This window comes from Arachis hypogaea, chromosome 14, assembly GCF_003086295.3.
Source record: "Arachis hypogaea cultivar Tifrunner chromosome 14, arahy.Tifrunner.gnm2.J5K5, whole genome shotgun sequence".
In the NCBI taxonomy this organism is placed as follows: domain Eukaryota; kingdom Viridiplantae; phylum Streptophyta; class Magnoliopsida; order Fabales; family Fabaceae; genus Arachis; species Arachis hypogaea.
The window spans coordinates 134491081-134518607 of record NC_092049.1 but is presented as its reverse complement, the minus strand read 5'-3'; the positions used below and the strand labels follow the sequence as shown (position 1 = coordinate 134518607).

The 27527-nt window shown below is 39.1% G+C and overlaps 3 protein-coding genes and 1 long non-coding RNA gene across 4 annotated transcripts; 3 read left to right on the top strand and 1 right to left on the bottom strand.

Moving 5' to 3' along the window:
• Window positions 1-3378: 3378 nt before the first annotated feature.
• LOC112743264 (uncharacterized) lies at window positions 3379-3897 on the bottom strand. Its single transcript, XM_025792481.1, has one exon. It carries the CDS (start codon window positions 3895-3897, stop codon window positions 3379-3381), a length of 519 nt encoding a protein of 172 aa, XP_025648266.1.
• A 1522-nt stretch (window positions 3898-5419) lies between these two features.
• On the top strand, window positions 5420-7716 carry LOC112744346 (uncharacterized). The gene is made up of 2 exons (XR_011871438.1): window positions 5420-5892; window positions 6686-7716. It is a non-coding gene; the product is annotated as an uncharacterized lncRNA (long non-coding RNA).
• Window positions 7717-9316: 1600 nt separating this feature from the next.
• LOC140178756 (uncharacterized) lies at window positions 9317-10978 on the top strand. Its single transcript, XM_072215997.1, has 2 exons — window positions 9317-9758; window positions 9831-10978. Exons 1-2 carry the CDS (start codon window positions 9317-9319, stop codon window positions 10976-10978), a joined length of 1590 nt encoding a protein of 529 aa, XP_072072098.1.
• A 126-nt stretch (window positions 10979-11104) lies between these two features.
• LOC140178755 (uncharacterized mitochondrial protein AtMg00860-like) lies at window positions 11105-11680 on the top strand. Its single transcript, XM_072215995.1, has one exon. It carries the CDS (start codon window positions 11105-11107, stop codon window positions 11678-11680), a length of 576 nt encoding a protein of 191 aa, XP_072072096.1.
• The last annotated feature ends 15847 nt before the right edge of the window (window positions 11681-27527 follow it).

Genomic DNA, 27527 nt, shown 5'->3' with positions numbered 1-27527 from the left:
TCAACATTGAATGGACTATAAGGATAGAATTTCTAATGCCAACCCTAAGCCAAGTCTTTTGATAATTGATTGTTTGTTTCTCATTACTTTGCTAAAACCTTCAAAGAATTCCAACAAGGCTTACTAAATCAATAAGATGCACACTTTGGCAATTCCAAGGGAGAACGACTCGGGAGACTAGTACTCTCGGATATAGATTGTAGATTTGTTTGATGAAGGATTTTGCGTCGGTTTAGACTATACTACGATTGATCATTTGATAATTTCTATACCGGCAAAAAAAATTCATTTGTCAGGTGTTTCTGCGTGCTCCAGATATCGGGAGATGGGGTCTATCCATGAGGGGGGCTTGGCGCCTCATTTGCATACATGATAATTGCGAGTTCCATGGCTAATCCTTGGATCAGGGATCTGTTTCCCGTGCTGGGTTTGGTGCTTGCGAGCTTGGAGAGGAGGTCGGCTCAGGCGTTTCTCTCTCTGGAAACGTGCTGGATTGTGACTTCTTCGAAGCTTTTGCATAGCATTTTCACTTTTTCCAAGTACTTTTGTAGCAGCACATCCCTGACTTGGTAGCTGCCGTTTACTTGGGAGGTGACGACTTGGAATCGCTGCTAACTTCCACCCTTGATGCTCCGACTTCTTTAGCTAGTATTAGTCCCCCTATCAGGGCTTCATACTCAGCCTGATTGTTTAAAACTGGGAATTCGAACTTGATGGATTGTTCGAAGGCCACTCCTGCCGGGTTCTCGAGGATAATTCCGGCTCCACCGAACGTTTGGTTGGATGTTCCGTCCACATGGAGTTTCCACCGTGTGTTTGGTAGGTCAGGGGCTTCTCCTGTGACTTCTACAAGGAAGTCTGCCATGGCTTGGGCTTTGATCGCTTGCCTTGGTTCATATTGCAGATCGTATTGGGATAGCTCTACTGCCCATGCCATCATTCTTCCCGCTAGGTCGGGTTTTTGGAGGACCTGTCGGATGGCTTGGTCGGTTCTCAAGATGATTGTATGCCCTTGGAAGTATTGTTTTAATCTCCTTGATGAAATTAGTAGGGCATAGGCTAGCTTTTTCAATTTGGTGTACCTCGTCTCGGCCCCTTGAAGTATCTTGCTGATGAAGTATATTGGGCGTTAGGTTTTGTCCTCCTCCCTGACTAGGACTGCTGCCATTGCTTGCATGGTCACGGCCAAGTACAAGTATAAGGGCTCGCCCTCTCTGGGCTTGCTGAGTATGGGAGGTTCCGAGAGTATCTTTTTAAAGTGGTTAAACGCCTCTTCACACTCCTAGGTCCACTTAAAGGTGATTCCTTTCTTCATTAAGTTGAAGAATGGGATGGCTCTCTCAGCCGAGGCTCCGAGGAACCGGGATAGGGCCGTGAGCTTCCCGGTGAGCCGTTGTACATCTTTGATACTTCCAGGGCTTGTCATTTTGAGAACAGCTTCGCATTTGTCCGGGTTGGCTTCTACCCCTCTTTGTGTTATCACGAACCCTAGGAATTTTCCAACCTCCATGGCGAATGCACATTTAAGTGGGTTGAGCCTCATTTTGAATTTTCTCAATGCCTCGAAGACGGCCTGGAGATCGCTTATCAGTTTGCTCGGCTCTGCTGTTTTTACCAAGATGTCATCGACATACACCTCTACTGTCTTGCCGATAAGATCGTGGAAGACTCTGCTCATCATCCTTTGGTAGGTGGCCCCTGCATTTTTCAATCCGAAAGGCATTACCTTGTAGCAATAGGTGCCTCCCGGCGTTATGAAGGCTGTCTTGTCTTCATCGGGTTGGTGCATCGAGATCTGATTGTAGCCAGAGTAGGCATCCATGAAACTGAGAAAACGATATCCCGCTGCCGCGTTCACTAGGGTGTCAATGTTGGGGAGGGGAAAAGAGTCTTTTGGGCATGCCTTGTTCAAGTCGGAGTAATCTACGCACATTCTCCATTTCCCACTGGCCTTCTTGACTAAGACAACGTTGGATAGCCATGTTGAGTATTCGAGTTCTTTGATGAACCCTGCTTCTAACAGCCCCGTTGTTTGCCTGGCGACTTCTCCAGCTCTTTCTTGTGACATCTTTCTTCGCCGTTGAGCTACCGGTTTGGCCTCGGGTTTGATGGCTAGCCAGTGAGACATGACCTCGGGATCCAACCCCGGCATGTCTGATGGGGTCCATGCGAAGAGGTCGCTATTTGCCCTAACAACTTCCATGAGGGGGCCTTTAAGTTCGTGGGGTAGGTTTCTGTTGATGAAGGTAAATTGGTCTGCCATCTTCCCTATTTGGAATTTTTCCATGTCCCCTTCTGGTTCGGGCCTTGGTTTGTCCTCCATCCTGACGTCTAGATCTGCTAGGAACACGCCGGCTGCTTTTTTAGATTCTTTCCTTAAGGAGAGGCTGGCGCTGTCGCAGACGACCGCCGTTTCTAGGTCTCCTCTTATGGAACCGACTGTTCCCTTGTCCGTTATGAACTTCATCGTTAGGAACTTGGTGCATATTACAGCTGAGAACTCATTGATGGTTTTTCTTCCCAGGATGATGTAGGTAGTGGAGTCTCTGAGGACTACGAAATCTGCCATAACCGATTTCCTAGTGTTACCAGTTCCAAGGCTGATTGGGAGGGAGATCGTCCCGTCGAGCCTAATGTAGTTGTCACCTAGTTCCATGACTCCATGTTGGTGGTTCTTGAGGTCGGATTCCTTGAGTCCCATGGCGTCGAATACGTTTTTGAACAGGATGTTAGAGTCAGCTCCTGTGTCGACGAGGATGCGTTTGACTAGTCCTGTACCGACCATTGCTGTAACCACCATGGGAGGGGGGGGGTTTACGGGCAGGTCGTTGAACCATTTATCTTCTGGACCAAAGGAGATTGTAGGGTGCCCTTTGCCGGTGGCGGGGTTATCCGTTGAAATGGAGAGTACCCGAGTGTCCTTTCTTGCTGCCGACTTGGATTTGAGGGGGTTGTCTTGTCCGACCACAACGTTAACTACGAACGTTGGGGGTTGCCGGCATCTCCTGGGGGTTCTTGCCTTGGCTTGACAGCTTGGCTCCATTCTTCCTCAGAGCGCTCCCTTAGGAGCCGGGAAAATTCGCTTAGTTTTCCTTCTCTGATGGCCTGTTCCAAGGAATCTTTGAGATCGAAGCAATCTTGGGTCTTGTGCCCATATCCTATGTGATAGTCACAGTAAAGGTTTTTGTTGCCTCCTGTTCTCTCTTTTAGTGGTCTAGGCCTTGACAGAATCCCCTTATCTGTAATTTGTTAGTAGACTTCTACTATGGGCGCCGTAAGTGACGTGTAGTTCGTGAACCTCCCTATTCGTGGGTGCTTGAGTGGTTTGTTTAGGCTGCTATCTCTGGGAGCTTCTTTGTACCTGTCGGTTTAGGGGGCCTATCGTGCTGACGAGCTAGGAGGCTGCCGTTTATTGGCTGCTAGTACCTGGCTGACTTCTTCATCGTTGATGTATTCTTTGGTGACGCTTTGAATTTCCTGCATGGTCCACACGGGTTTGGTTGTGAGGTGCTTCCTAAAGTCTTCGTTTAGTAGGCCGTTTGTTAGGCATAGGCTAGCAACTGAATCCGTGAGGCCGTCGATCTCCAAGCACTCGTTGTTAAACCTGTCTAGGAATTTCCTAGTCGGCTCCCCTGGTTTTTGGGTGACCCTCAATAGGTTGATTGGGTGTTTCGCTTTAGCTATACGTGTCGTGAACCGGGTTAGGAACTTCTGGGATATGTCTGCGAAAGTTGTGATGGACCCTTGTGGGAGCGTGTTGAACCATCGGATCGCAGGTCCGACCAGCGTTACAGGGAATGTCCGGCATCTGACTGCGTCGCCTACTCCTTCCAAATTCATCCTTGCTTCGAAGGCTGTGACATGCTCCTGGGGGTCCTTGGTCCCGTCATACCTCATGTCCGTCAGCTTGTCGAAGTTTCTCGGAAGCCGGACCTTGAGGATTGCCGGGTGAAAATGGGTTGCGCCCATGATGACAGGGTCTTCTTGTCTCCCGGTCTCTCTCTTTTGGGACCTCCCCCGGCCTTCCGACCTGCTCCGAGTGGGTTTGGACGTTGCTTGCGGGTGCGGGTGTGGGATCAGCTTGCGCCGCCGCGTGAGTGGCTGGCTTTTTCATGGGACTGGTCCCTCGCTGCCAGCTCCCGCTCGAAGTTTTGTACTATGTGCCTGAGTTCCTGCATGATCTTGGCGCTGTCAGCTCCAGTCCCCCGAACGGGCGCCTTTCGGGGGTTTGGGTGTACATTTGGTTGGGTTGAATGGATGGTCTCGGGTGCTCGGCAGCGCGGGCTGTCGAGCTTGCTCTGCTCAAACGGGCTCCGCCTCCTTCGCGGAGCTCCTCCGAAGTGATGGGTCACTCCATGTTCGCGTCTGGGTCCCCACAGACGGCGCCAATATTCGTCTCCTGGTTATCTCGGGTTGTCGGAGGGTGATGATCTGGTGAGAGGGAAGTGCCGGACGATGCGCAGAGCGAGGGAAGCTGTATGCTGGTGACGTCAGAGGTCGAACGGGGCGGAGGGGGTGGCCACCTGCTAGGACACTCCAATGCTCAAGTCAGTGTCCGTACTGAGGGTGGCAGAATTAGGTCAGGGTTGTGACGTACCTTGGGGGGAGCGCTGACCTCTCCCCTTATATACCGTACTGGGTGGGCCTAAAGGTGACCTAGCCCACTGCCTAGAATGTCTTGCGTTGCTCCTGCTCACGTGGGGGAGCGTTGGTGGTCCTATCCATCGGGTCGGGGGGTCGGGTAAGACCCCGATGACTCCGACCCGCTTGTTTCGGCTAGGCGGTTTGGCTCGTACGATGAGCGTGGTGGTATGACCCTACGGGTCGGGTATCCGAAGGTCGACCCGTAGGGTTTCTTTATCGTTCTGGGTTTGGGCCGGAGGCGCTCCGACCCGGCGATAGGCGGACTAGACCTAAGGCGGTCCGTAACACTATCCCGTTTGCTTGCATAACTTCTAATATTGTTAATGTTGCGGCACACGTTGAAATCCTCTTCCGCAGACTTGTTTTGCAGTGACAAGGTGAAAGGCTGGTAATTTTTGCCGCCACCCTCCGTGTATCTTGTAGTGCAAGTGTATCTTTTATATAGTTCAAACATTTTAAAATGGGAAAATGATAGTTAAATTATTTTTTTAGGTTAAATTTTATAATAATTATGTTTATACTTTATAGTGTCTGTTTTAGTTATAAAACTTTGACAATATGTAAAAAATATTATAAAATTAAAGATTAAACTAACAATAAAAAAGTGTGGCATTATTTTGCTGGGTATACTATACATATTTCTATATTACTAAGTACAAACATTATTTATTTGTGCAAAAAAAAAATGCACGTAAGTTTTGGAAGAGAACTTGTCCCTGTGCAGTGTGCACCACCACATTGCAAATAATCATCAATCATGTAGCTGTGAGGGAAAAGGAAAAAGAGATGAGAGAATGAGCGAGAGAGAATTTTCCCAGAAGTTTCCTCCAAATTTCAGTGCAGGACAACGCGTTACTCGTAAATAGAATGAACGTGAAGTGGGACCCCAATTAAGGAATAAATTTTGAAACAGGTTTGATCAGGACCCCGGAATCTTCGATATCATCTATGCTGCCTCTTGTGTTCATGGCTTATCTTATACTCGATTACTATATATATTTTGATGATATGCACAGATAGACCATCGTGTGCATTCTTCATTTTAGTTTAATTTGTTGCATGATGGCTCAACAAATTCCAGATCCAACTATTAGTGAAGACCGTGTTTCTGATCAAAGACCTGACGGATACCCGCCGTGTCATGTGGAACTTTATTCACGTCGTCCAACCTTTGGAGCAACAATTATACTCGTGCTCAGAAAAAGAATCATTCTTGCGTCCAGAACGATTTCTTATGTGTTTACACCGGTACGCGAGCCAACACAGATTTTCTATTCATTATAGTTGGATTATTATATAGGTGAATACTATAGTGACTGAGATATGTTGCTTAACTTACTAAAAAAAATAAAGAAATAATATTTAATAAATTTTAAATATTTTATTTTTTATTTAATAAATATTTTATTTTATATTTTATTTCTTACGTACTTGTATGTGTATACTAGGGTGAACACGAGTAGCAAGTATTCTATTATCTGTCCGAATCCGAATCGAACCAATTAAATTGGTTCTGGAATGGAATCGACGGATAATTGGATCCAGTTCAAACTAAACCAATGACTTTTGTTAGTATTGGTTCGGATATCGGTTCTTGGAGTGCGGAATCCGAATCAATCCGCAAACCCGAATAAAAAAAAATATATGACTTTTTTATTAGACAATGATTATTCACTATTAATATGTTTGAATTTTAATGAGTTTAGTTTTTAATGTATTTGGTGTTTATCATATTTGAATTATTTCTATTAATGCTACATGTTTATTATATTTATTGAATTTTTAAGATAAAAATTTGATTTTTTTTTATGAATTTTGAAGTCATCGGATACCCATTTACCCGAACCGAACCAATTCGTTCTTAATCAATTTAGTTTGGTTCGAGTACATATACAAAAAAAATGTAGATTCGAACCAAATCAAACCAGTTATATTTTAATCGGTTCGATTCTAATTTTAACATAAATACAAACCAAATCGACTCGTGCTCGCCCTTACTGTATACAACCAATCTTATTATAATTGATTTGGGCCTAAACAGTTGCAGCACCTGAAACGTTCAAATTCTGATTCTGCCCTATGGGAACTGGACCGTTCAACACGTGTAAATTCTAGCTGGACCAGGATATGCTTGGAAGACATAATTGAACAACAGTTAGGTTCAGATGAAAATAAAATAGTTTGCTACCGCATTTATCAGAATCCACACAAGCAGAAAGTGCCCGTTGTGGTGTGTGAAGAAAATGATGAAGAGGTTGAAAGCTACTCAAAAGAAGTTCCGTTTTTTGTAATGCTGTTAATGATAAGTGTTTGGGCCTGGCTGCTGACGGGTCGGCGGGAAACAATAACAATAGGAGGCTCGGTGGTTGAAATGCTGAGTTTTATGGTGTTTGTTTCGGGCGCGGCTTTAACGATTCTGTTTGGAGAAAGATTCAGTCACATCCACGGCGCTATCTTCATCTCATGGGCCGTTCTTATGCACGTCGGAGTTGATCATTCAATCAGTTTGCTATTCCTCGCCATACTCGCTCTCTTCTTCGGAGCCTCTCATGCACTTACCTCCTTCATTACACACAACAATAACCAAATCCAACACCACATAAAACCGGAGGCCTCTCTTGATCTGCAAGCCATTACATGCTACTCATGAGTTCTAAGCATTATATGTCACGTTAGTGACATATAACACATTAGACATACATAATCTCCAACCACGGACCTACTAAACTTATATATATATATATATATATATATATATATATATATATATTACAATTTACAAGTAGAGAAATACGGGCTTTAATATGCATAAAACAAATTTCTCGTTATGAGTGAATACTTTGCTGCTCTAGTCTTGTGTTCGTAATTTAGAAGTAGAGCCTTTGTCTTCACTCCATTCTTTACTCTTGTTTCATTATCAATTATGGGTTACGTACGTATTCTACACTTCTACATAAATGTGAGTAAACTATTTTATAATTAATAAAAAATATTAGGTATTTATTCTGGTACATGTAACTGTGGTACAATAAGAAAATTGATGAATAAAAAAGCAACATATAAATTATATTATCTGCTAATATTTATTTTTATTTGTTTTTACAAAATATATTATATAATATAATATATAATAGAAATAGTGCTGTACGTTAGTGATGAGTAAGAGATTTATTATTATTATTGAGTATTTCTCTAATTCACTATAAACCATGTAAGAAAGAGGCCATATATGAAAGAAAAAATCAAATAAACGAGTCCTCTTCTGGGAGAGTGTTGCTGTTATAGTCTTGTGTTTGTAAGTAGGCCTGTTGTCTTTGATGGTGGTGTTCTTCCCAAATGTATATTGTAGTTGGTACTTCTTCCTATTCGGTAGTGCTTGGATTGGGTTGCTACAGAGTAACATAATATGAACTTAAGGAACATTGGAAATGCTTCTTTTAGAGTTAGGACTGAGGAGTTCAAATGGGTTGCTAGAGTTGGTTTGATGAGGGATTGGTTTAAGTAGGAAGATGACCTTCAGTTATATTCTGATCAAAAGCATGAAATCCAAATCAATATAGTTTCATGACTAGTGCATTGTGCAACCTCAAGCACTAGAAGAAAACAATCATATATGCTAGAACCTTCTTTCTTTTTTGCACTTTGCAGCATATAACATGAATCAAATATATATGATGCCCCCTTTTCTGTAGAACAAAAAATAAGTACAAGAATTATTAACATGAATATGGTGGAAAATCCAAATTAGACACGACAAAAATAACTAACTCACCACATTGGTGCCCTCACGAGTACTTGTCATTTGCTTTAGTTTCTCTAAAATATCTAGCAGCACAAGAAAAGCATAGCATACTGCATGGTACATTACATAGTTGTTATTTATATATTGCGGTTCAAACTACAAATGACAAATAATGAGTTTAGATTTACAACTTACAAGGATATTTTTTTTGTATTACTTCAAATCAGTGTTCTGTATCTCCTCTGTTTCATTGAAAGAAGACTGTTCATGTGATTGACCAGTAGACAGCTGCAGTTGCCAAGTACTGAAGGCTGTTCAACAAATTTTTGCAGTTTTGCCAAAACAATACCGTTAAATTAAAACTTCTAATAATCTATTTATGCTAATCCATTATGATATGCAATAGTAGAATATATAGTAGCAAGAATTATTTTCAACCCGAAGTTGCATTTTGATTTTTAGCCATTTGCAGATGACATTGCATATTTGCTGTGTTCAGCTCAGAATTGTGTAAAAACTGAAAATAGCCATATATAATTAATGAAAATATACATACCCTATCATTTGGTGCTTTCATCTGCCATGGCAGAAAACACGAGGCTCAAAACTTTGGAGGCGGAGCTGAAACGCTTGGGTCAGCGCATCGAGGAGGTCTCCGATGAGACTCGTGCTGAACGTGCGAGAGCCACAGAGGCTACGAGTTTGAAGTTTGACGCCATTCAATCCTCGTTGACGCAAATCATGCAGGAACAATCTCGATCTCGCTCTCCATCGAGGGGTTTCTCCCATGGTTCGAACTCTGGTCATGGGGTGGATAATGTGACTCGATTGGCTCAGCATAGCCGAGTGAAGTTTGATTTGCCCAAGTTTGATGGCTCAGATGCTCTGGGGTGGATATTCTCCATGGATCAATACTTTGAGTTTTTCAAAATGCCAGACGATGAACAACTTGGGATCACTGCAATCCACATGGTCGGGCCTACGATTCCGTGGTTTCAAATGTCTCAACGATCGGCCCAATTTCGTTCTTGGACACAGTTGAAGAGAGCAATCGAATTGGAGTTTGGCCCTTCTCTTTTCGAATCGCCTAGAGAACTCCTTTTCAAATTGCAGCAGCAAGGTACTGTAGGTGAATATTACGCTACTTTTGTTGCCTTGGCTAGTCGATCTCATATTGAACCTCCTGAGGCTTTGAAGGATTGTTTCATTGGTGGGTTACGAGCTGATATTCGCAGAGAGGTGAAGGCTCAGTGCCCTCCTTCGTTGATGCGCGCCTTGACTTTGGCTAGAATGCAGGAGGAGAAGTTTGCTTCGATTCCAAGAACCACCTATAATACGTCCCAACCTCGCTCGGCGAATCCTTCTTACTCGGGTTCCTAGCAGAATCGCAGTCTACCGAAGAGTTCTCTTCCACCTCTTCTTCCTACTCCTGCGCCTTGCTCAGCTTTACCACCATCGAAGAATTCGGTTCGGAGGCTTTCCCCTGCCGAGATACAGGACAAGAGGGATAAGGGTTTGTGTTATTGGTGTGATGAGAAATTTTCAGCTACTCATCGCTGCGCCAATAAACAATACCTGCAACTTCACCTTGAATTGGATGATTCTATTGATGCTGACCCTGAAACTACAGATGACACTAATGTTGATCTTACTTTGGAGGCTCTAGAACAGGAGGTTGCTGCCCATCAATTCTCTTACAATGCCATGCATGGCACTAGGGGACCTGCTATGATCAGATTCACTGCTGTTATTAATGGACATGAGGTGCACACGTTATTGGATGGGGGGAGCTCGGATTGCTTTATCCAACCCCGTATTGCCAAGTTTCTGAACTTACCAATTGAACCTGCTCCTGGCATTAAGGTCATGGTTGGTAATTTTCAAATTCTGCCAGTGGAAGGCGTGATCCCCAGTTTGGACATCACTATATCGGGCAATACTATCAGCATCCCTGAGGTCTTTGTTCTTCATGTTGCAGGGGGTGAGTTGGTCATTGGATCCAATTGGTTAGAATCTCTTAAAGCTCACATTGCTGACTATGATTATTCTTTTTTGAGGTTTATGCATGATGGAAAATTTATCACAATTCAAGGGTACAAAACAGCTCCTTCGTCACAGGCTCAGTTCCATCATATTAGACGAATGCTCTCTACTGATGCACTAGCTGAGATGTTTACCTTAGAGGTCCAGCATTCGACGGTGCCTGCAACTCCACTATTGCAATTACCCGATTCACTTAACCCAGCTTTGGGCAAATTGCTTCAGCAATATGCGGGTGTATTCAATGTGCCTTCGGGTTTACCCCCTCAGAGGTCACAAGATCATGCAATTCCTTTAATTAAGGGTACTGAACCAGTGAAGGCTCGCCCTTACCGTTACCCTCATCATTTGAAGTCTCAGATAGAGTCCATGGTGAATGAGATGTTGCAAGAGAGTATAATACAGCCTAGTAAGAGTCCGTTCTCTTCACCAATTCTCTTGGTTAAGAAAAAGGATGGCACGTGGAGATTTTGCACAGACTATAGAGCTTTAAATGCCATCACTGTAAAGGATGGATTTCCAATTCCTACTGTAGATGAACTCTTAGATTAATTATTTGGGGCTAATATCTTTTCCAAATTGGATTTGCGTTCTGGCTATCACCAAATACTAGTCAACCCTGATGACAGATTCAAGACTGCTTTTCGGACTCATCAAGGATTATATGAATGGTTGGTTATGCCATTCGGCCTCACCAATGCTCCTGCTACATTTCAGAGCTTAATGAATGAGGTGTTTAAGCCTTACCTTCGAAAATTTGTGCTTGTCTTCTTTGATGATATACTAATCTATAGTGATGGCTTTACTAAGCATATTGAGCACTTGGAAGTGGTCTTAAAGCTGTTGCAACAGGAGTCTCTCTTTGCCAAACTATCCAAGTGTATTTTTGGCTCATCCGAAGTGGATTACTTGGGACATACGATAAGGGGAGGTGGAGTACATATGGAAATGGCTAAAGTGCAGGCTGTTATGGATTGGCCACAGCCCACCAATGTTAAACAACTTAGAGGGTTCCTTGGCCTTACTGGATACTACAGAAGATTCATTAAAGGCTACGCTTCCTTGGCTTCCCCTTTAACAGATCTGCTAAAGAAGGATGCTTTTGTATGGAGTACAGAAGCTTCTAAGGCTTTCACTCAACTTCAAAAGGCTATATGCTCAAAACCTGTGCTGCAATTGCCCAATTTTGATCTACCATTTGAGGTTGAAACTGATGCCTCGGGTTCGGGAATAGGTGCAGTTCTATTGCAGTAAAAACACCCAATAGCATTCTTTTCCAAGAAGCTTCCCCCAACTCTGCAGAAACAGTTAGCTTATGTTCGGGAATTTTATGCCATCACTGAAGCATTGGCGAAATTTCGACATTATTTACTAGGAAAGAAATTTGTATTGCGTACAGATCATCAGAGCCTTAAGGCGCTGCTTGAGCAGGACCTACACACTCCATAACAACACAAATGGATGCACAAGCTATTGGGATATGACTTCGAGATTCACTACAAATCTGGTGCGGAGAATGTGGCTGCAGATGCCCTTTCGAGGAGTTTCCTTGGGGCTTGGTCTGCACCACGAGCTGATTGGCTGAGGCAGTTGAAGGAGGATTTAGCTCAAAATCCTGATCTTCAAGTACTGATAGAAAAGTGTAGTAATCACACTTTGGGAGATTTAAATTACTCAGTCCATAATGACCTTCTTTTGTGGAGGAACAGATTGGTGATACCTACAAATAGCTCTTTGATACCTAAAATTTTGCATGAGTACCATGATAGTGTTATTGGAGGTCATGCTGACATAGCAAAGACCGTGGAGCGAATTTGTGCAATCTTCTATTGGCCCAACATGCAGCGAGACATTAGGCGTTATGTTCTAAACTGTTGTGTTTGTCAGCAAGCTAAGGTGGACACCAAGGCCCCGGCGGGGTTACTCAAACCATTACCAATTCCCTCACAGGTTTGGGAGGATATTGCAATGGATTTTATCACTGCATTACCACTGGCAGCAGGGAATTCAGTAATTATGATGGTAGTTGATAGACTAACCAAATACGCTCATTTTATCCCTTTAAAACATGATTTCAATAGCAAATCAGTGGCAGATATATTCATCAACAATGTGGTTAAGCTTCATGGTTTTCCAAGTTCTATTGTTTCTGATCGAGACCGGGTTTTCATCAGCAAATTCTGGCAGCATCTATTTCGAAGTCAAGGAACTACATTAGCAATGAGTTCCGCTTATCATCCACAAACGGATGAGCAGAATGGGGTCTGTAATAGGACATTGGAGATGTATCTACGTTGCTTTTGTTCTGATAATCCAAAGCGTTGGGTTACTCTTCTTCCATGGGCAGAATATTGGTATAATACTTCTTGGCACAGCAGCATCAAAATGACTCCATTTAAGGCATTGTATGGCCGAGAACCTCCTACGTTAGCTCGCTATGAGTTTTCAGCTCAAGATGATTCCTCCCTACAAGAGCTGTTGGAGGACCGTGATCAACTGCTGGATACATTAAAGTTTAATTTGGAAAGATCACAACAGTATATGAAGCAGGTTGCTGACAAGAGTAGAAGACATTATGAATTTAGTGAAGGAGATTTAGTGCTGGTTAAGCTGCAGCCCTATCGCCAGCAGTCAGTGGCTTTAAAAAAGCATCAAAAGATTGGATTAAGATATTTTGGACCATTCCCTATAGCAAAGAAGTTGAGTAATGTGGCATACCGTTTGGAGTTGCCACCGGAAGCACGTATTCATAATGTGTTTCATATCTCAGCCTTAAAACCATTTCGGGGTGAAGGAACCTCACCATATTTTCCTCTACCGTTAACTACTACAGATGCAAGGCCGATTTTAGAACCTTGCAAAATACTGCAGACTCTTTCAATTAAAAGGGGTGATCAAGTTGTGTCTCAAATCTTGGTACAATGGGGCCAGGATGGTTTGACAGATAACTCTTGGGAGGATACTGTCCAATTCATCAAGTTATTTCCAGAATTCAACCTTGAGGACAAGGTTGGTCTTGATGGGGAGAGTAATGATACGAGTATAGCTAAATGCAAGGAAGGAAGTGAGAGGCTTGCAACGTCAGCAAAAGAGGTTGCAACTAACTCGGGACAGATGGCAGCAGATCCTCAAATTCAGGGCCTCAGAAGAAGCGTGAGAAAGCGATCAAATAGCAAGCTGTTGAGGGATTTCAAGCACTAGGCGTATTGTGGTATTTTCTTCTTTCTTCTCTCTCAACCCTCTTTCTTTGGTCACTCTCATTCAGCTGCTACATAGAATTTCCCTTCTATTTTCCTATTATGTTATCTTCCCTTTCCTGTGCTGATTCCCACTTCCATCTCTCAAGTTATGGATTCTTCCTACTGCTGCAATCAGATTCAGTGGATTCTGATTTCCCTATTTCCTTCAATTTTGACACAATTACTGTTACACTGAAGAACTCTATCTTGTTTCTGTTCTTAGAGCTCAAGTCACTGATGAGCTTGATTTCCTTCTGATTGTTCTTAGTTATTTTTGAACTCTAAACTTGTACTTCTGGCGTAATTACTCTATTCAATATACATACCATTTCACTGTTTTTGTTTAGAACATCTATCACCCTATCAAAAACCTAGATGATGAAGTCATCATCACCACTTAAATTTCTGAGATGGTTGGTTCAGTTTAATTTCTTCTCCATTTTGTGCGGTGCTTCAATCAGAGATCCCCCTCACATCAAATTTCACTTCATGTCATGCCCATAGTTTTACTTTTACATGGAAACTTCATTTCTTTGAATTCATCGTTGGCCTAGGAAGCCACGTCTGATATAAAAAGGGTATGACAGTTTCAATTACAAGTTCGTTTCGTGTTTTGTTGATTGAGTTCTGAACTGACTAACTTGATCACTTTTGAATGGCTGTACAAATCATCAATCTCGGTGCTCAGAACTAAGAACTACAAAGAATGGTACCCAATAGAATTCAATGAATCTGGATCTGGATTTTGGTTATCCTCTTCGTCAAATTCGGCACCTCAATCCTTCGGCACCAAAGAGGAAAATGGGCAGAAGGAAAAAATGAAGAACCTACTTGGAACAGTGACTTCTATTCATTTATTCTTAAGAAATAAATATAATGCAGAAATGTTCAGGCACCAAACTAGAGCTGATATCATATTAAATAGAGTATGTCTTGATATTTCTTTAGAACACTATGGTCCTGTTTTGTAACATCTCAAGTTTTTTTTTGAAACATTTTACATATACCCCCTAATTTTTATGAAAATACCTAAACTACCCTTTACCCCTTTTTCTAAACCCTAACCCTCTCCTAACACACACACACGCTAACACCAACGCTTCTCAGTCTCTGGAACCACAAAGAAGGAAAGAAAAGAGATAGAAATAAACAGAGGGAGAGGGAGACGGAAGACGAGAAGAGAGGAGGGAGAAGAGAGACCGCACGGCAAGGCTTGGTCATGCCGCCGCATTGCTGTCGCGTCATTGTCACAGGGGAGAGAGAGAGATGAGCCCGCACACGAGATTGCGACGGAGAAGAATGGAGATATACCGCCATTACCGTCATGCACCGTCCTGCCTCTGGAGCCAATTGGAACCTTTGCCGTCGAGTCACGCCGTTGCCGTCATTGTCGTCGCTCCGGTGGCAAGCGTGAGGGTCGACCAAGGAGAAATAGGTATGTGGAGGAGGGAGGAGCTGTTACGCCGTCGTCGAGCAACTGCCACCGCCGGAGCTCGCCGTTGAGCCTGCCTGCTTCGCGTTCTGCCCTTGCTCTGCTCCGCCGGGGGCTGAGCCCTTCCTCTCCCTGTTCATCAGAGCTCGTGGTGTTGCTGTGGGAGTCGCTGTCAGAGGAGAGGAACTGTCGCCACCGCTGTTCCATTGTGTCCTTCATCGTCAACGTCGGGCGGTCACCGGAGTTGCTGATGCTCCATCCCTTATTTTCTTTTTCTTTGGTAAGACTAATCTTGTTCTGCCTTGTCTTGCCATAAAGCGCTATTATTGACTCTGTCCTATCCTGCTTGATGTTTATTTCTGTTTTTGCTCAGTTTTTAAACCACTGTAGGCTATTAGATTCGCTGCCATTGTTACTGTGGTTGATCTATGTTATTGATACTAGGGCTGTTGTTGAGGTTGCTGCAGTGAGAAATCGAAGTTGTTGCTACTACCTCGGTCCGAATTTCGTGCTCTTTCATTCCATTCTACTTCAACCTTCCTTACCTTTTATCTTCGCACTCTGGTTTGGTTTCCTCCCTTGGGACCAATTTGTGAGTAGGCTTTACATTTATAACCGTTATATTTTTTGGTTTATGCTATTCTGAGTTTTTAATTATATTTACAAAACTATTGTTGAAGAACTTTGATTTGATTAGAATAATTAATTTATTATAATTGAAAAAAATATTTTTATGAAGTTCATATCTTAGAAATTTTACATGAGACTATATATATTTGATGAAGTTTTATATTATTTTAGAACATTTGATTTTACTTGAAAATATACTTTTGAAACATTGAAGTATTTGTTTGTACTTATTGACTTTGAAATTGTGAAATGTGTTTGAAATTATTTATGATTGAAGAAGTTATGAGTTGAGAAAATATTTCTGATGAAAAAGTATTATCTGATTTGATTTGATTTGATTCGATACCTTATATAATTGAAAGATCAAAGTTTGTTGTATTTGAAATTATATGTTTTGAATTGGTTTGGGAGGCTCGTATTAGAAAACCGTAGTTAACGGCGGTTATGACGTTAACTTAGATGCATCTAACTCAGACTCCAGCTAGCAGGGGTGTTGCTAGCCTAACGTGTAGGCCACACGTTAGATCTGATATTCCGTTAGGACACACGAGGAAAGGGCTACCCATAGAGATGGAGCTGCCCAAGTGTGGACTTTTGATTTGATTTCTGTATGAGAACTCCCTTATTGATTCACTTATTTATATAAATTATTATCTTCTAACCAAAATTATGTTTATATGGTCTCATGTGAATTATAGATGTACTGCCTAGTCACTGGGTTGCAAAACTCACTCCGTTTTTCTAAAAATATTTTTCAGGAATAAATATTTGATTATGTGAGCTTTTCTATCCAAGAGTAATGATCTGCAATGGGTATCTATTCGTTGTTGAGTTCTTAGACGTCATCTGCTCCATATGTCACAGGCAGGATCCACCCATATTTATTTTATTTTTTTTTTGTTTGTTAAAAATACGTAATTATTCATTTTAGACATTGTAAATTTATTTAAAATATTTGTAATTTTCTTATTCAACTTATATTTGAGTCGGTTAGGCTTGCTTGGGGATTATATTCCTGAGCGCCGATCATGGCTCATTTTGGGCCGTGACAAAGTGGTATCAGAGCTTAGGTTTAATCTGTGTAATATGGAGCAAGTGTCCTATGGTAGGATCACAATTGTATAAATAAAAGCGCGCCTATTTGTACAAATTGTGGCACTATCAGAGGCCTATAGGAATGTCATCCTTGTCTTTTTGTCATCCTTGTCTTCTGGTTCTTGTCATCACGAGTCATCTGTCGATTCTTGACACCTCTTTCCTCTTCTTTATACCCAACCTTGAGTTATTATTTTGTAGCTTTTCTTGAACTTGCTTTTGCAATGACTTTAGTTTCGGTTTTGGTTCACGATTCCTGCCTTGTAGCAAGTTCTAATATTCCTCGTTTATGTGAATATTTGCTTTAATCTTCTTCATATTCATGTTGTTTTCTATGGTTTCTGATTTCAAGATTTCATCCATTATCTAGAAGATTCAATATGTTTTTGCTGTGAATTATTATCTTATTCCTGTTATAGAATTGTATTTAGATTTGTGGATTATGGATTTACTTAGCTACTGATTGAGACGCTTGTTTCTGGATTTTGATAAAACAAGTTTGTTCTTCTTATGTTGATGATCTTTGAAGTTAACATAATTTTGAATCACTCGTGATTTTTTCTTTCGAATCAATAAATTTAAAAAAAAAAACTGTTATTCGGTTGCTCAGGTAGAAGAACTACGTGACAAACATATGCATGGAGTGTTATTCTTGTTTGCTAGATTGGAATTATAATTTTCTCTGTTTAGGTGTGGCAAATTTTTTTATAAAGTGTTAGCTGATTTGAAGATCTTTTTCGATCTGAAAGTTTGATTGAGCTTTTTATTTGATAATTTGTTCTGCTATGGTTTTCTTTGTTGAACGTGGCTTTTCTTTCAAGGGCACTATTTCTTCTGGGAACCTTCAAGTTCTTCCCTTTTCAATCTTATGATTCCTTTAATTCTAAAATTTTTGGATTTCAACTTTGACTCATTTTGCTTATGCTCTGTACTGACAGTGCTTCATATTTTTCATGGTAAGAAAACTCAAAATAGCATGCAAATTATGGGGCATGAATTTTGTGCATAGAAATTTTTTCTTTTCCTTTTTCGTTTTTCTACTGGTTGATGCTGCTTTGGATTAATACTCTTACCTTGCTGTGAAAAATAACTCAAACCAGTTTAGTTTATTGTGTACTGAATATTGTATTGAATTCTGAAAAAGTTCTTTCTTTCCTCTTTCATTTGTTTTTCAATCATGTTCTGAAATCTAAGATTTTTTGTTGTTTTTCAACACCCGAGTTGAGCATTGTTTTGAATACCTTTCAAAAGTTTTGAACTTATACTTGTTAGTTAGTTCTCTCTTTTTATGCATTTTATTTGTTTGATTTTTGAATACTATAACATTATTTATTTTATGGAAAAGTGCTTTGAATGTTCAAGCTTCCTTCCTTTATAGACCTTTGTTTTAATCAATGCAAGTTTTACCCTTGTGCTCCTACAATGCTTTGCTTGCTTGGATTTTCACTGAAGACCCTTTACTCACAAGTTCCTAATTCGTTTACTGATTTTCGGTTGTTTTCTTGTTCCAAATTTACGATTCAAAAAAAAAAAAAGAAAAAAAAACTTTTTTTCTTTTCTTGTTATTAATTCTTACAACAAAAATATTGAGACGAACCACACTTATCATGTCTCATGTCATTCATGTGATACAGTTGCTTTTTGCTTTTTGTATTTTGTGTATATATTTAAATGTTATTCTTGTGAATTTTTTTGGCATAGAGAAGACAAGAACTTTTGACTTAAAATAGAGATTCACCAATAAATCTGCTATACTTTCTAATACATTGAAATTACATCCTTCCCAATTTGTCTTGCCAGGTTTTGTACCTTGATTTTGATAATCTAAGTGATACTTTTACCTCAATTTTATTACAATATTCTTAATGTTAATTTTGCCATTTTGACTGATTTTTTTATATTCTGATAACAAGATAATAAAATCCAGCATGAGCTAAATGTTCTTTAAAAAGCTACAAGCCTACAATTTGTATATATGGAAACTCAGGACAATGTATATGAAGAGAAGAGTGATGAGTGAATTCTTACTATGATTGAACTCAAAATGTGATTATATGACTAATATTAATAGAGATCATTGGGATTTTCTAAGTAACAAGTCAATTTCTTTTGTGATTGATTGGACTTATGAGTTTCTTGATTTGTATGTAGTGATTATTTTTGTGTTTCTTAGTCGGGTTGTAATTTTGTCAAAGACACTGTATAAAAAAAAGGGGGTTCTTTTTTTTATGATATATTTTTCAAGATACGACAAGAATTTCGGAGATATATTTTTTTATATTTAGATCCAATATATATATATATATATATATATATATATATATATATATATATATATATATATATATATGAGTTTGTCTTTAGTTCAGTGAACTATTTATGAAGGTGAATTCTCTTTTTGGTGTTTTATCTTTACATGAAATATGATCCCATACCAATTTTCTGAAATTCTTTTGCTATGTGCTTGGGTTATGTCAAAGCAAAGAAAAAAAAAGTTATGGTAACTGACCTTAGTGTGTTAATTGCCAATACTTTAAATTTTAGTTTTATTATTATCATTATTTGATATGTGAATTTATTTGTAACTTAATACTAAGTCTAATTGCATGATTATAGGAAATCACATTATTGTATTTTACCAACAGTGACCATAATAAGTTAAATACCTAAATGTATATGTAAATTTTGTCTTAAAGGACAACGAGGAGATCAATTGCATTTCTTGTCATATTTTACATAATCTATTTACTATTTTGAGTTAGGAGATATCAAATTTGTATTGACATAATTATTTAATGTCCAAAGTCATGATAATAATCTCAAAGGTACTTATTTGAAGGTTTCTATAAAAAAAAAAAGGGAAAAAGAAGCATACTAATTTTTGGGATAGTTACCGTTTTCGATTTTTTATGACGGTTAAGTTGCCTATTCTAGAATGTGTTGTTATATTTTTAATTTGTGTTTTGCTTTGCTTTCTCTGTTGTTGATTTTGTCTTTTTGTTTATGCATATCCTTGCTTGATGGTACACCTAAGTGTCCTCTAGGGTTTTTGAGGGAAAATATTTGCATATGACCCCTATTAATCTTCAATTCATGGACCTTTCATCTTTTTGTTTCAACTTGAATTTGTTTGACGTGATAGTATTTATGCTTTTATAATTTCTTTTGAAATGTTCGTCTCATATCTTTTTTCGAGATTGTGAAATGATTTTCTCTTAGTTGTATATGTTGTAGATGGATATCCTACCTGATTGTGTTCTTAATCATTCTCTTAAATCTTTGTGAACATTGCCATCGACTTTAGTGGTCATCTCTTGTGAGCTATGCACTCCTATTCAACTTGAATTTGTTTCGACCTAATACTCTATCTTTCTTTTATTGTTTCTATCGAAATTTCTGGATTCATATTTCATTGTTAAGACGTGATTGGACTCTCTTTCTAGCACACTTCGTTGTTTCTGAACATCCATGTTTAATTGCGATCTTACACATCCTTCTGAATTCTTGCGAACATCATCTGAGATGCTTGTTCTTCTCTTCCTAAGTTTTTTATTCCTTTGAGTAAACTCGAGATTCTATTGATTAACGCGTAATCTCTAGGTACAGCGAGCAATACGTTAGTTTTAGGACATGGCGACGTCAAGAAGATTATGAAGTGAGAGTATTTCGAGGAGGAAGTTAAGGAGATTTTAGTACAAGTTGAAAAGTTAGTCTTGATATTTGACTTTCGGATTTACTTTGTGCGGTGCTTCAATCAGAGATCCCCCTCACATCAAATTTCACTTCATGTCATGCCCATAGTTTTACTTTTACATGGAAACTTCATTTCTTTGAATTCATCGTTGGCCTAGGAAGCCACGTCTGATATAAAAAGGGTATGACAGTTTCAATTACAAGTCCATTTCGTGTTTTGTTGATTGAGTTCTGAACTGACTAACTTGATCACTTTTGAATGGCTGTACAAATCATCAATCTCGGTGCTCAGAACTAAGAACTACAAAGAATGGTACCCAATAGAATTCAATGAATCTGGATCTGGATTTTGGTTATCCTCTTCGTCAAATTCGGCACCTCAATCCTTCGGCACCAAAGAGGAAAATGGGCAGAAGGAAAAAATGAAGAACCTACTTGGAACAGTGACTTCTATTCATTTATTCTTAAGAAATAAATATAATGCAGAAATGTTCAGGCACCAAACTAGAGCTGATATCATATTAAATAGAGTATGTCTTGATATTTCTTTAGAACACTATGGTCCTGTTTTGTAACATCTCAAGTTTTTTTTTGAAACATTTTACATATACCCCCTAATTTTTATGAAAATACCTAAACTACCCTTTACCCCTTTTTCTAAACCCTAACCCTCTCCTAACACACACACACGCTAACACCAACGCTTCTCAGTCTCTGGAACCACAAAGAAGGAAAGAAAAGAGATAGAAATAAACAGAGGGAGAGGGAGACGGAAGAAGAGAAGAGAGGAGGGAGAAGAGAGACCGCACGGCAAGGCTTGGTCATGCCGCCGCATTGCTGTCGCGTCATTGTCACAGGGGAGAGAGAGAGATGAGCCCGCACACGAGATTGCGACGGAGAAGAATGGAGATATACCGCCATTACCGTCATGCACCGTCCTGCCTCTGGAGCCAATTGGAACCTTTGCCGTCGAGTCACGCCGTTGCCGTCATTGTCGTCGCTCCGGCGGCAAGCGTGAGGGTCGACCAAGGAGAAATAGGTATGTGGAGGAGGGAGGAGCTCTTACGCCGTCGTCGAGCAACTGCCACCGCCGGAGCTCGCCGTTGAGCCTGCCTGCTTCGCGTTCTGCCCTTGCTCTGCTCCGCCGGGGGCTGAGCCCTGCCTCTCCCTGTTCATCAGAGCTCGTGGTGTTGCTGTGGGAGTCGCTGTCAGAGGAGAGGAACTGCCGCCACCGCTGTTCCATTGTGTCCTTCATCGTTGACGTCGGGCGGTCACCGGAGTTGCTGATGCTCCATCCCTTATTTTCTTTTTCTTTGGTAAGACTAATCTTGTTCTGCCTTGTCTTTCCATAAAGTGCTATTATTGACTCTGTCCTATCCTGCTTGATGTTTATTTCTGTTTTTGCTCAGTTTTTAAACCACTGTAGGCTATTAGATTCGCTGCCATTGTTACTGTGGTTGATCTATGTTATTGATACTAGGGCTGTTGTTGAGGTTGCTGCAGTGAGAAATCGAAGTTGTTGCTACTACCTCGGTCCGAATTTCGTGCTCTTTCATTCCATTCTACTTCAACCTTCCTCACCTTTTATCTTCGCACTCTGGTTCGGTTTCCTCCCTTGGGACCAATTTGTGAGTAGGCTTTACATTTATAACCATTATATTTTTTGGTTTATGCTATTCTGAGTTTTTAATTATATTTACAAAATTATTGTTGAAGAACTTTGATTTGATTAGAATAATTAATTTATTATAATTGAAAAAAATATTTTTATGAAGTTCATATCTTAGAAATTTTACATGAGACTATATATATTTGATGAAGTTTTATATTATTTTAGAACATTTGATTTTACTTGAAAATATGCTTTTGAAACATTGAAGTATTTGTTAGTACTTATTGACTTTGAAATTGTGAAATGTATTTGAAATTATTTATGATTGAAGAAGTTATGAGTTGAGAAAATATTTCTGATGAAAAAGTATTATCTGATTTGATTTGATTTGATTCGATACCTTATATAATTGAAAGATCAAAGTTTGTTGTATTTGAAATTATATGTTTTGAATTGGTTTGGGAGGCTCGTATTAGAAAATCGTAGTTAACGGCGGTTATGACGTTAACTTAGATGCATCTAACTCAGACTCCAGCTAGCAGGGGTGTTGCTAGCCTAACGTGTAGGCCACACGTTAGATCTGATATTCCGTTAGGACACACGAAGAAAGGGCTACCCATAGAGGTGGAGCTGCCCAAGTGTGGACTTTTGATTTGATTTCTGTATGAGAACTCCCTTATTGATTCACTTATTTATATAAATTATTATCTTCTAACCAAAATTATGTTTATATGGTCTCATGTGAATTATAGATGTACTGCCTAGTCTCTGGGTTGCAAAACTCACTCCGTTTTTCTAAAAATATTTTTTAGGAATAAATATTTGATTATGTGAGCTTTTCTATCCAAGAGTAATGATCTGCAATGGGTATCTATTCGTTGTTGAGTTCTTAGACGTCATCTGCTCCATATGTCACAGGCAGGATCCACCCATATTTATTTTATTTTTTTTTGTTTGTTAAAAATACGTAATTATTCATTTTAGACATTGTAAATTTATTTAAAATATTTGTAATTTTCTTATTCAACTTATATTTGAGTCGGTTAGACTTGCTTGGGGATTATATTCCTGAGCACCGGTCATGGCTCATTTTGGGCCGTGACATGTTTGATAAAGTTTTGGTTTTTAAAGAAAGCTAATCCTACCCTCTTGTACTTATGTAAATAGTGAAATTCAACTGTTTCGTCCAAAGTATTTGGCTTAATTCAATTTAACTTCACTATTGAAATTCCAATAATGGCACAAACATGCCACAGCTAGGAAGATTGTATATAAGATATTAATGGGCCAATTCCGACTCCAATGATTAATAAGCAGCAAGATGCAGCTCCCGGAGTTATACATTTTCCAGAGCATGTGCTATTACATTGTTTCAGACCAGGAAGATGCAATTACATGATTGGACAATCTAACTTTACTGTTGACACTATCAATCACACCACTCCTCTGCAACTGTATGTAAGGATAAACCATCAATACTGAAGCAAGCACAACAAAACGAACATGCTTCCAGGTTTGAATCATGCGTTAGCCCTATTGAGACTGGAAAGGATAAACCATCATTTAGCAATTTTCAAAGCACTAGAACATTTGCATGGTTCTATTACAAACTTGGAATCTTATTGTTCTAAACACACCGACTGTACAGAAACCATTTCTTTGCCGATACACCCTTCTTTCTAACCCTTCCTTCTCAAGAAGTGTATGGTTTAAAACCAAAAACAGCTTTGAAATTCAAACTAGCCAATAACACTTTCAACGCCGGGGACTACAATTGCAACCTTTATGAAATAATATGCTGCCGCAGATACCAAGCCAGTCACAAGATCAGCGAGCAAAAGCAGGATGAAAGCTATGAAAACACAGATGATGAACATGAAGATGATTAAGATATCTGGAAGGAACAGAGGAAATGCTTCCTCAAAACTTAGCTGAGTGTGTGATGTTCCTCTAAGTTGGAAACTAAATTGCTTGCTCCTTATGTGTTCCAACTGATAAGAAAGGAAATATATTACTCATCCTCGAACATGCATAATCAAGAAATGTTTTCCAGCTCTGGCCTTTCTCTATTGAGGTGCTTCCCAAATTCATATTTCCAGGATTATAAACAGACTTATCGTTCCTTACCTGACAAAAAGAAATTATGTTTTTACTTGTCTTAATATTTTATGCCCAAAGAAATTTAGGAATTCAATAAGCTCCCATGCATTAATCAACATCTATAAAATTATATCCAAATATTATCAGAAACGTCGATTTACTACCCCTGCAGGTATGATTGATTTACTTCATTTCAGATAAATTCAAAATACACTTGCCGATTCGAGCATTGAAGTGTCTCTTCCAAGCATAGCTCTATTTATTTCCGGGTTGACTCTTCTAACCATTGAAGAGCTTTCAGTAAAGAAAGGTCCAAGCGAGTCATAAACCTAGCTACATGAATCCAAAAACGGGAAACAAAATTATTAGTTTTAATATCACTTATTGGATAAAGCTATTATTAAGAGTTCAAAAACTGTAAGAGTTTTAAATTAATAAATTAAGTGAGAATTCACAAAGTAGATTAACCACCTTTTCTTAATCTAAAATTTAAAATATTAAGGTAGCGAATATATATTTTTATTTGGTGACAGGTATAGTGCTGTACGCGGATCGGATTTGGTATGGTCGAATCGGATCTGATATAATATCCGTGTTTTTTAGTATTAGATCCGATCCACATATTTGCGGATCGGATCGGACATCGGGTATATCCGTATAATTGAACCTTTTCTTTTTAATCATATTTCTATATAAAAGAAATTCAATAAAAATATTTCTTTCACACTTTTAAACCTATTTATTCCTAATCAAACTTTTCCTAAATAACAAAAATAAAATAAAACAATATATGAATAATAACTACTAACTAAAACATGCAAACAAGTAAATATAATACCAAATATATGTATATTTATTTTTTTTTAATTATTATTGTGCGGATCCGCGGATCGGATATGCAGATGCAAAACAGATATCCGCGATCCGATCCGTAAAGAATGTGGATCGTATCCGCAATTTTCGGATCGGATGCTGATATTTACCGCGAATTTATGGATACGATCCGATCCATGAACACCCCTAGTTAGGTATCGAATATATATGAATTTCTCTAATATTTATTTAATTCAAACTTAAACAAAAAAGAAATTAAAAAAAAGGAAGAAGACGACCATAAATGTTTTATATAAGCCTAACTTTTAGCTTCATTTAATTGAACTAAAAAATGCGAGGTTCTGACCAACAACTGCCAAAGCCAAATTCGGCCATTCAGAAAACAAACCAAGAACAAAAAGTTTGAAAATTAATATAAAATCTATGTTAATTGATCATGATTTAACCTTTTCACCTTCCTCATCCTAGCTAGCCATCTTCTTCTTGTGCGGTTTTGTCAGAATCCTTGTCGAGGGGCATAGACTTTGGATTTGACCACATTTAGAAAGATGATCTCCTTGACCATTCCAACGCCATTAGAAGTTAGAACTCTCCTTCTCTTGTTGAAATAATTCTATTTATTTTTCACAAAAATGATTCGGTAATCCCCTCCACATTCCACAACAAATGCCACAAACTTCTTTTTTAAGGGAAAGAAGGAATAAAAATAAAATCAACAAATTAAAATATGAGAAAAATGTAAAATTTTTTAATTAAAAAAAACTCCATTGCACTTAAAATTCTTGAGAGAACGCAAAAGGAACTAATAAAATTTAAAAAAAAATAGAAGAAAAGGCTAATAGAGGAACTAACTTGATGGGAGGAGAATCTTCTAGAGAAGATTAATCAATAATAACATAAATGATGAAACAAAACCAGGCTTTAGTATCTTTTTCTTGGTCAGTTTTTGCTTTTTAGTAACTTATGTACGGTGATTATGATATCCTCTCTCACTCAAATTGAATGCTACCATTCTAACCATCTTCATCTTCATGTGAATAAACCTAATCATATATGTGTGCGTATGATTTAAACAATCTTCGAAGAAGAAATGAAGTTTGGAAACAAAACAACTAGGATAGCATGTTCTGAAAAGTATGATAATAATAGTACAGATGAAATCTTTGGTAACTCACTTGTCCTGATCTTACATAATACAAGTGTTAAAAAAAGGTAAGTAGAGGACTCTTTTAGCTCCACAAATAGCCTTAGATAATTTCTTTTAGCAGAATATGGTGAAGGCCTTGTCTATTTTATATTAGAGTAGCATTTAGATGCAGTTGTAGTAAGCTGAGCTTGTAAGATAAAATCATAAATAAAATTAAAAAAAAAAAAAAAAAAAAACCAAACATGTTATGTGGCTGATTCTTACTAGAAGCAAAATGCATATTTGCTAATAACCCGAGTTAGACATGACATAAAAATATTTATGCTAATAGTCCTTATAAGAGCAAGTATGTATCTACATGGCTACATGCTAACAATATATAGGCCTTCGGCAGGATCGTGAAACTTGTTTGGTTTTAATGTCTTTCTGGATTCTCCTCCTAACTTTCTTTTATTCTCAAGGGTGAAGGCGGCTATGGATTAGTCTACAAGTCTTTATTACAGCACACTGCAAGTAGTAATCTGTGCAGCAAGAACCCAGATTTTTCACCTTCTCTGAACCAAGTGAAGATACTGGAAATCGACGGCTTAAAATATTTTTATTTATTGGGTGTCAACGAAGAAACCCGATGTGCAAGCAAGGAAACTGTGTTTTCGCGCCTTTTATTTCCGCGACACAAGAATAAGGAAATTACAATACGAGTGGCATCATTTGCAATTTCGACTATTATGGCTCTTCATATATCTCTCCTGCTATGTCACCTGCCACTATTCAGCAAACATTTGCCAGATTTCATGTTCCTTGCCCAGGAACCACTAAAAAAATATGGCTTCCGATCCATACTTATTCCCATGCTTGAATTGTTAAGCTACATGGTGCTTGTTTCGGCTGTTGCTTCAGTTCTTCTTCTTCGTGCAAAATTCCCTTGCATGCACTCTGTAATGTTCTTCTCTTGGAGCATCCTCATGATTGCCGAATTGGATAATCCGATCAGTGCACTGTACCTTACAATACTAGGAAATTTTTTCATAGGGTGGTATGCAGTATGCTCCTGAAAAAGCAGCAATCAAATGCAAGGACAGAAGTTGTCTGGCTCAGTTGAGCCCGAGATTTCTCATGATCTTCATCCTTCTCACTTTGAATTATGCACTATATGTGTTACTAAGTGAGAGACTTGCTCTTACTGAGAAAGCATGCTATACCTCCAATGTAAAATAAATGTCGCATATGTGGCTGTGTTTGCTGTTTCTACACTTGTCTTCTTAATTTGAAGTTGTACTGCTTTGACCTCGGTGCAGTACTATGATGTTTTGCTGTTG

What these genes read in the sequence shown, in the direction of transcription:
- LOC140178756 (XM_072215997.1), top strand. Translation starts at nt 9,317, where the DNA reads ATGCCAGACGATGAACAACTTGGGATCACTGCAATCCACATGGTCGGG. An exon ending in GGCGAATCCTTCTTACTCGG is followed by an intron (nt 9,759 to 9,830) that starts GTTCCTAGCAGA and finishes CGCCTTGCTCAG; the next exon opens with CTTTACCACCATCGAAGAAT.
- LOC140178755 (XM_072215995.1), top strand. Translation starts at nt 11,105, where the DNA reads ATGCCATTCGGCCTCACCAATGCTCCTGCTACATTTCAGAGCTTAATG.
- LOC112743264 (XM_025792481.1), bottom strand. Translation starts at nt 3,897, where the DNA reads ATGAGGTATGACGGGACCAAGGACCCCCAGGAGCATGTCACAGCCTTC.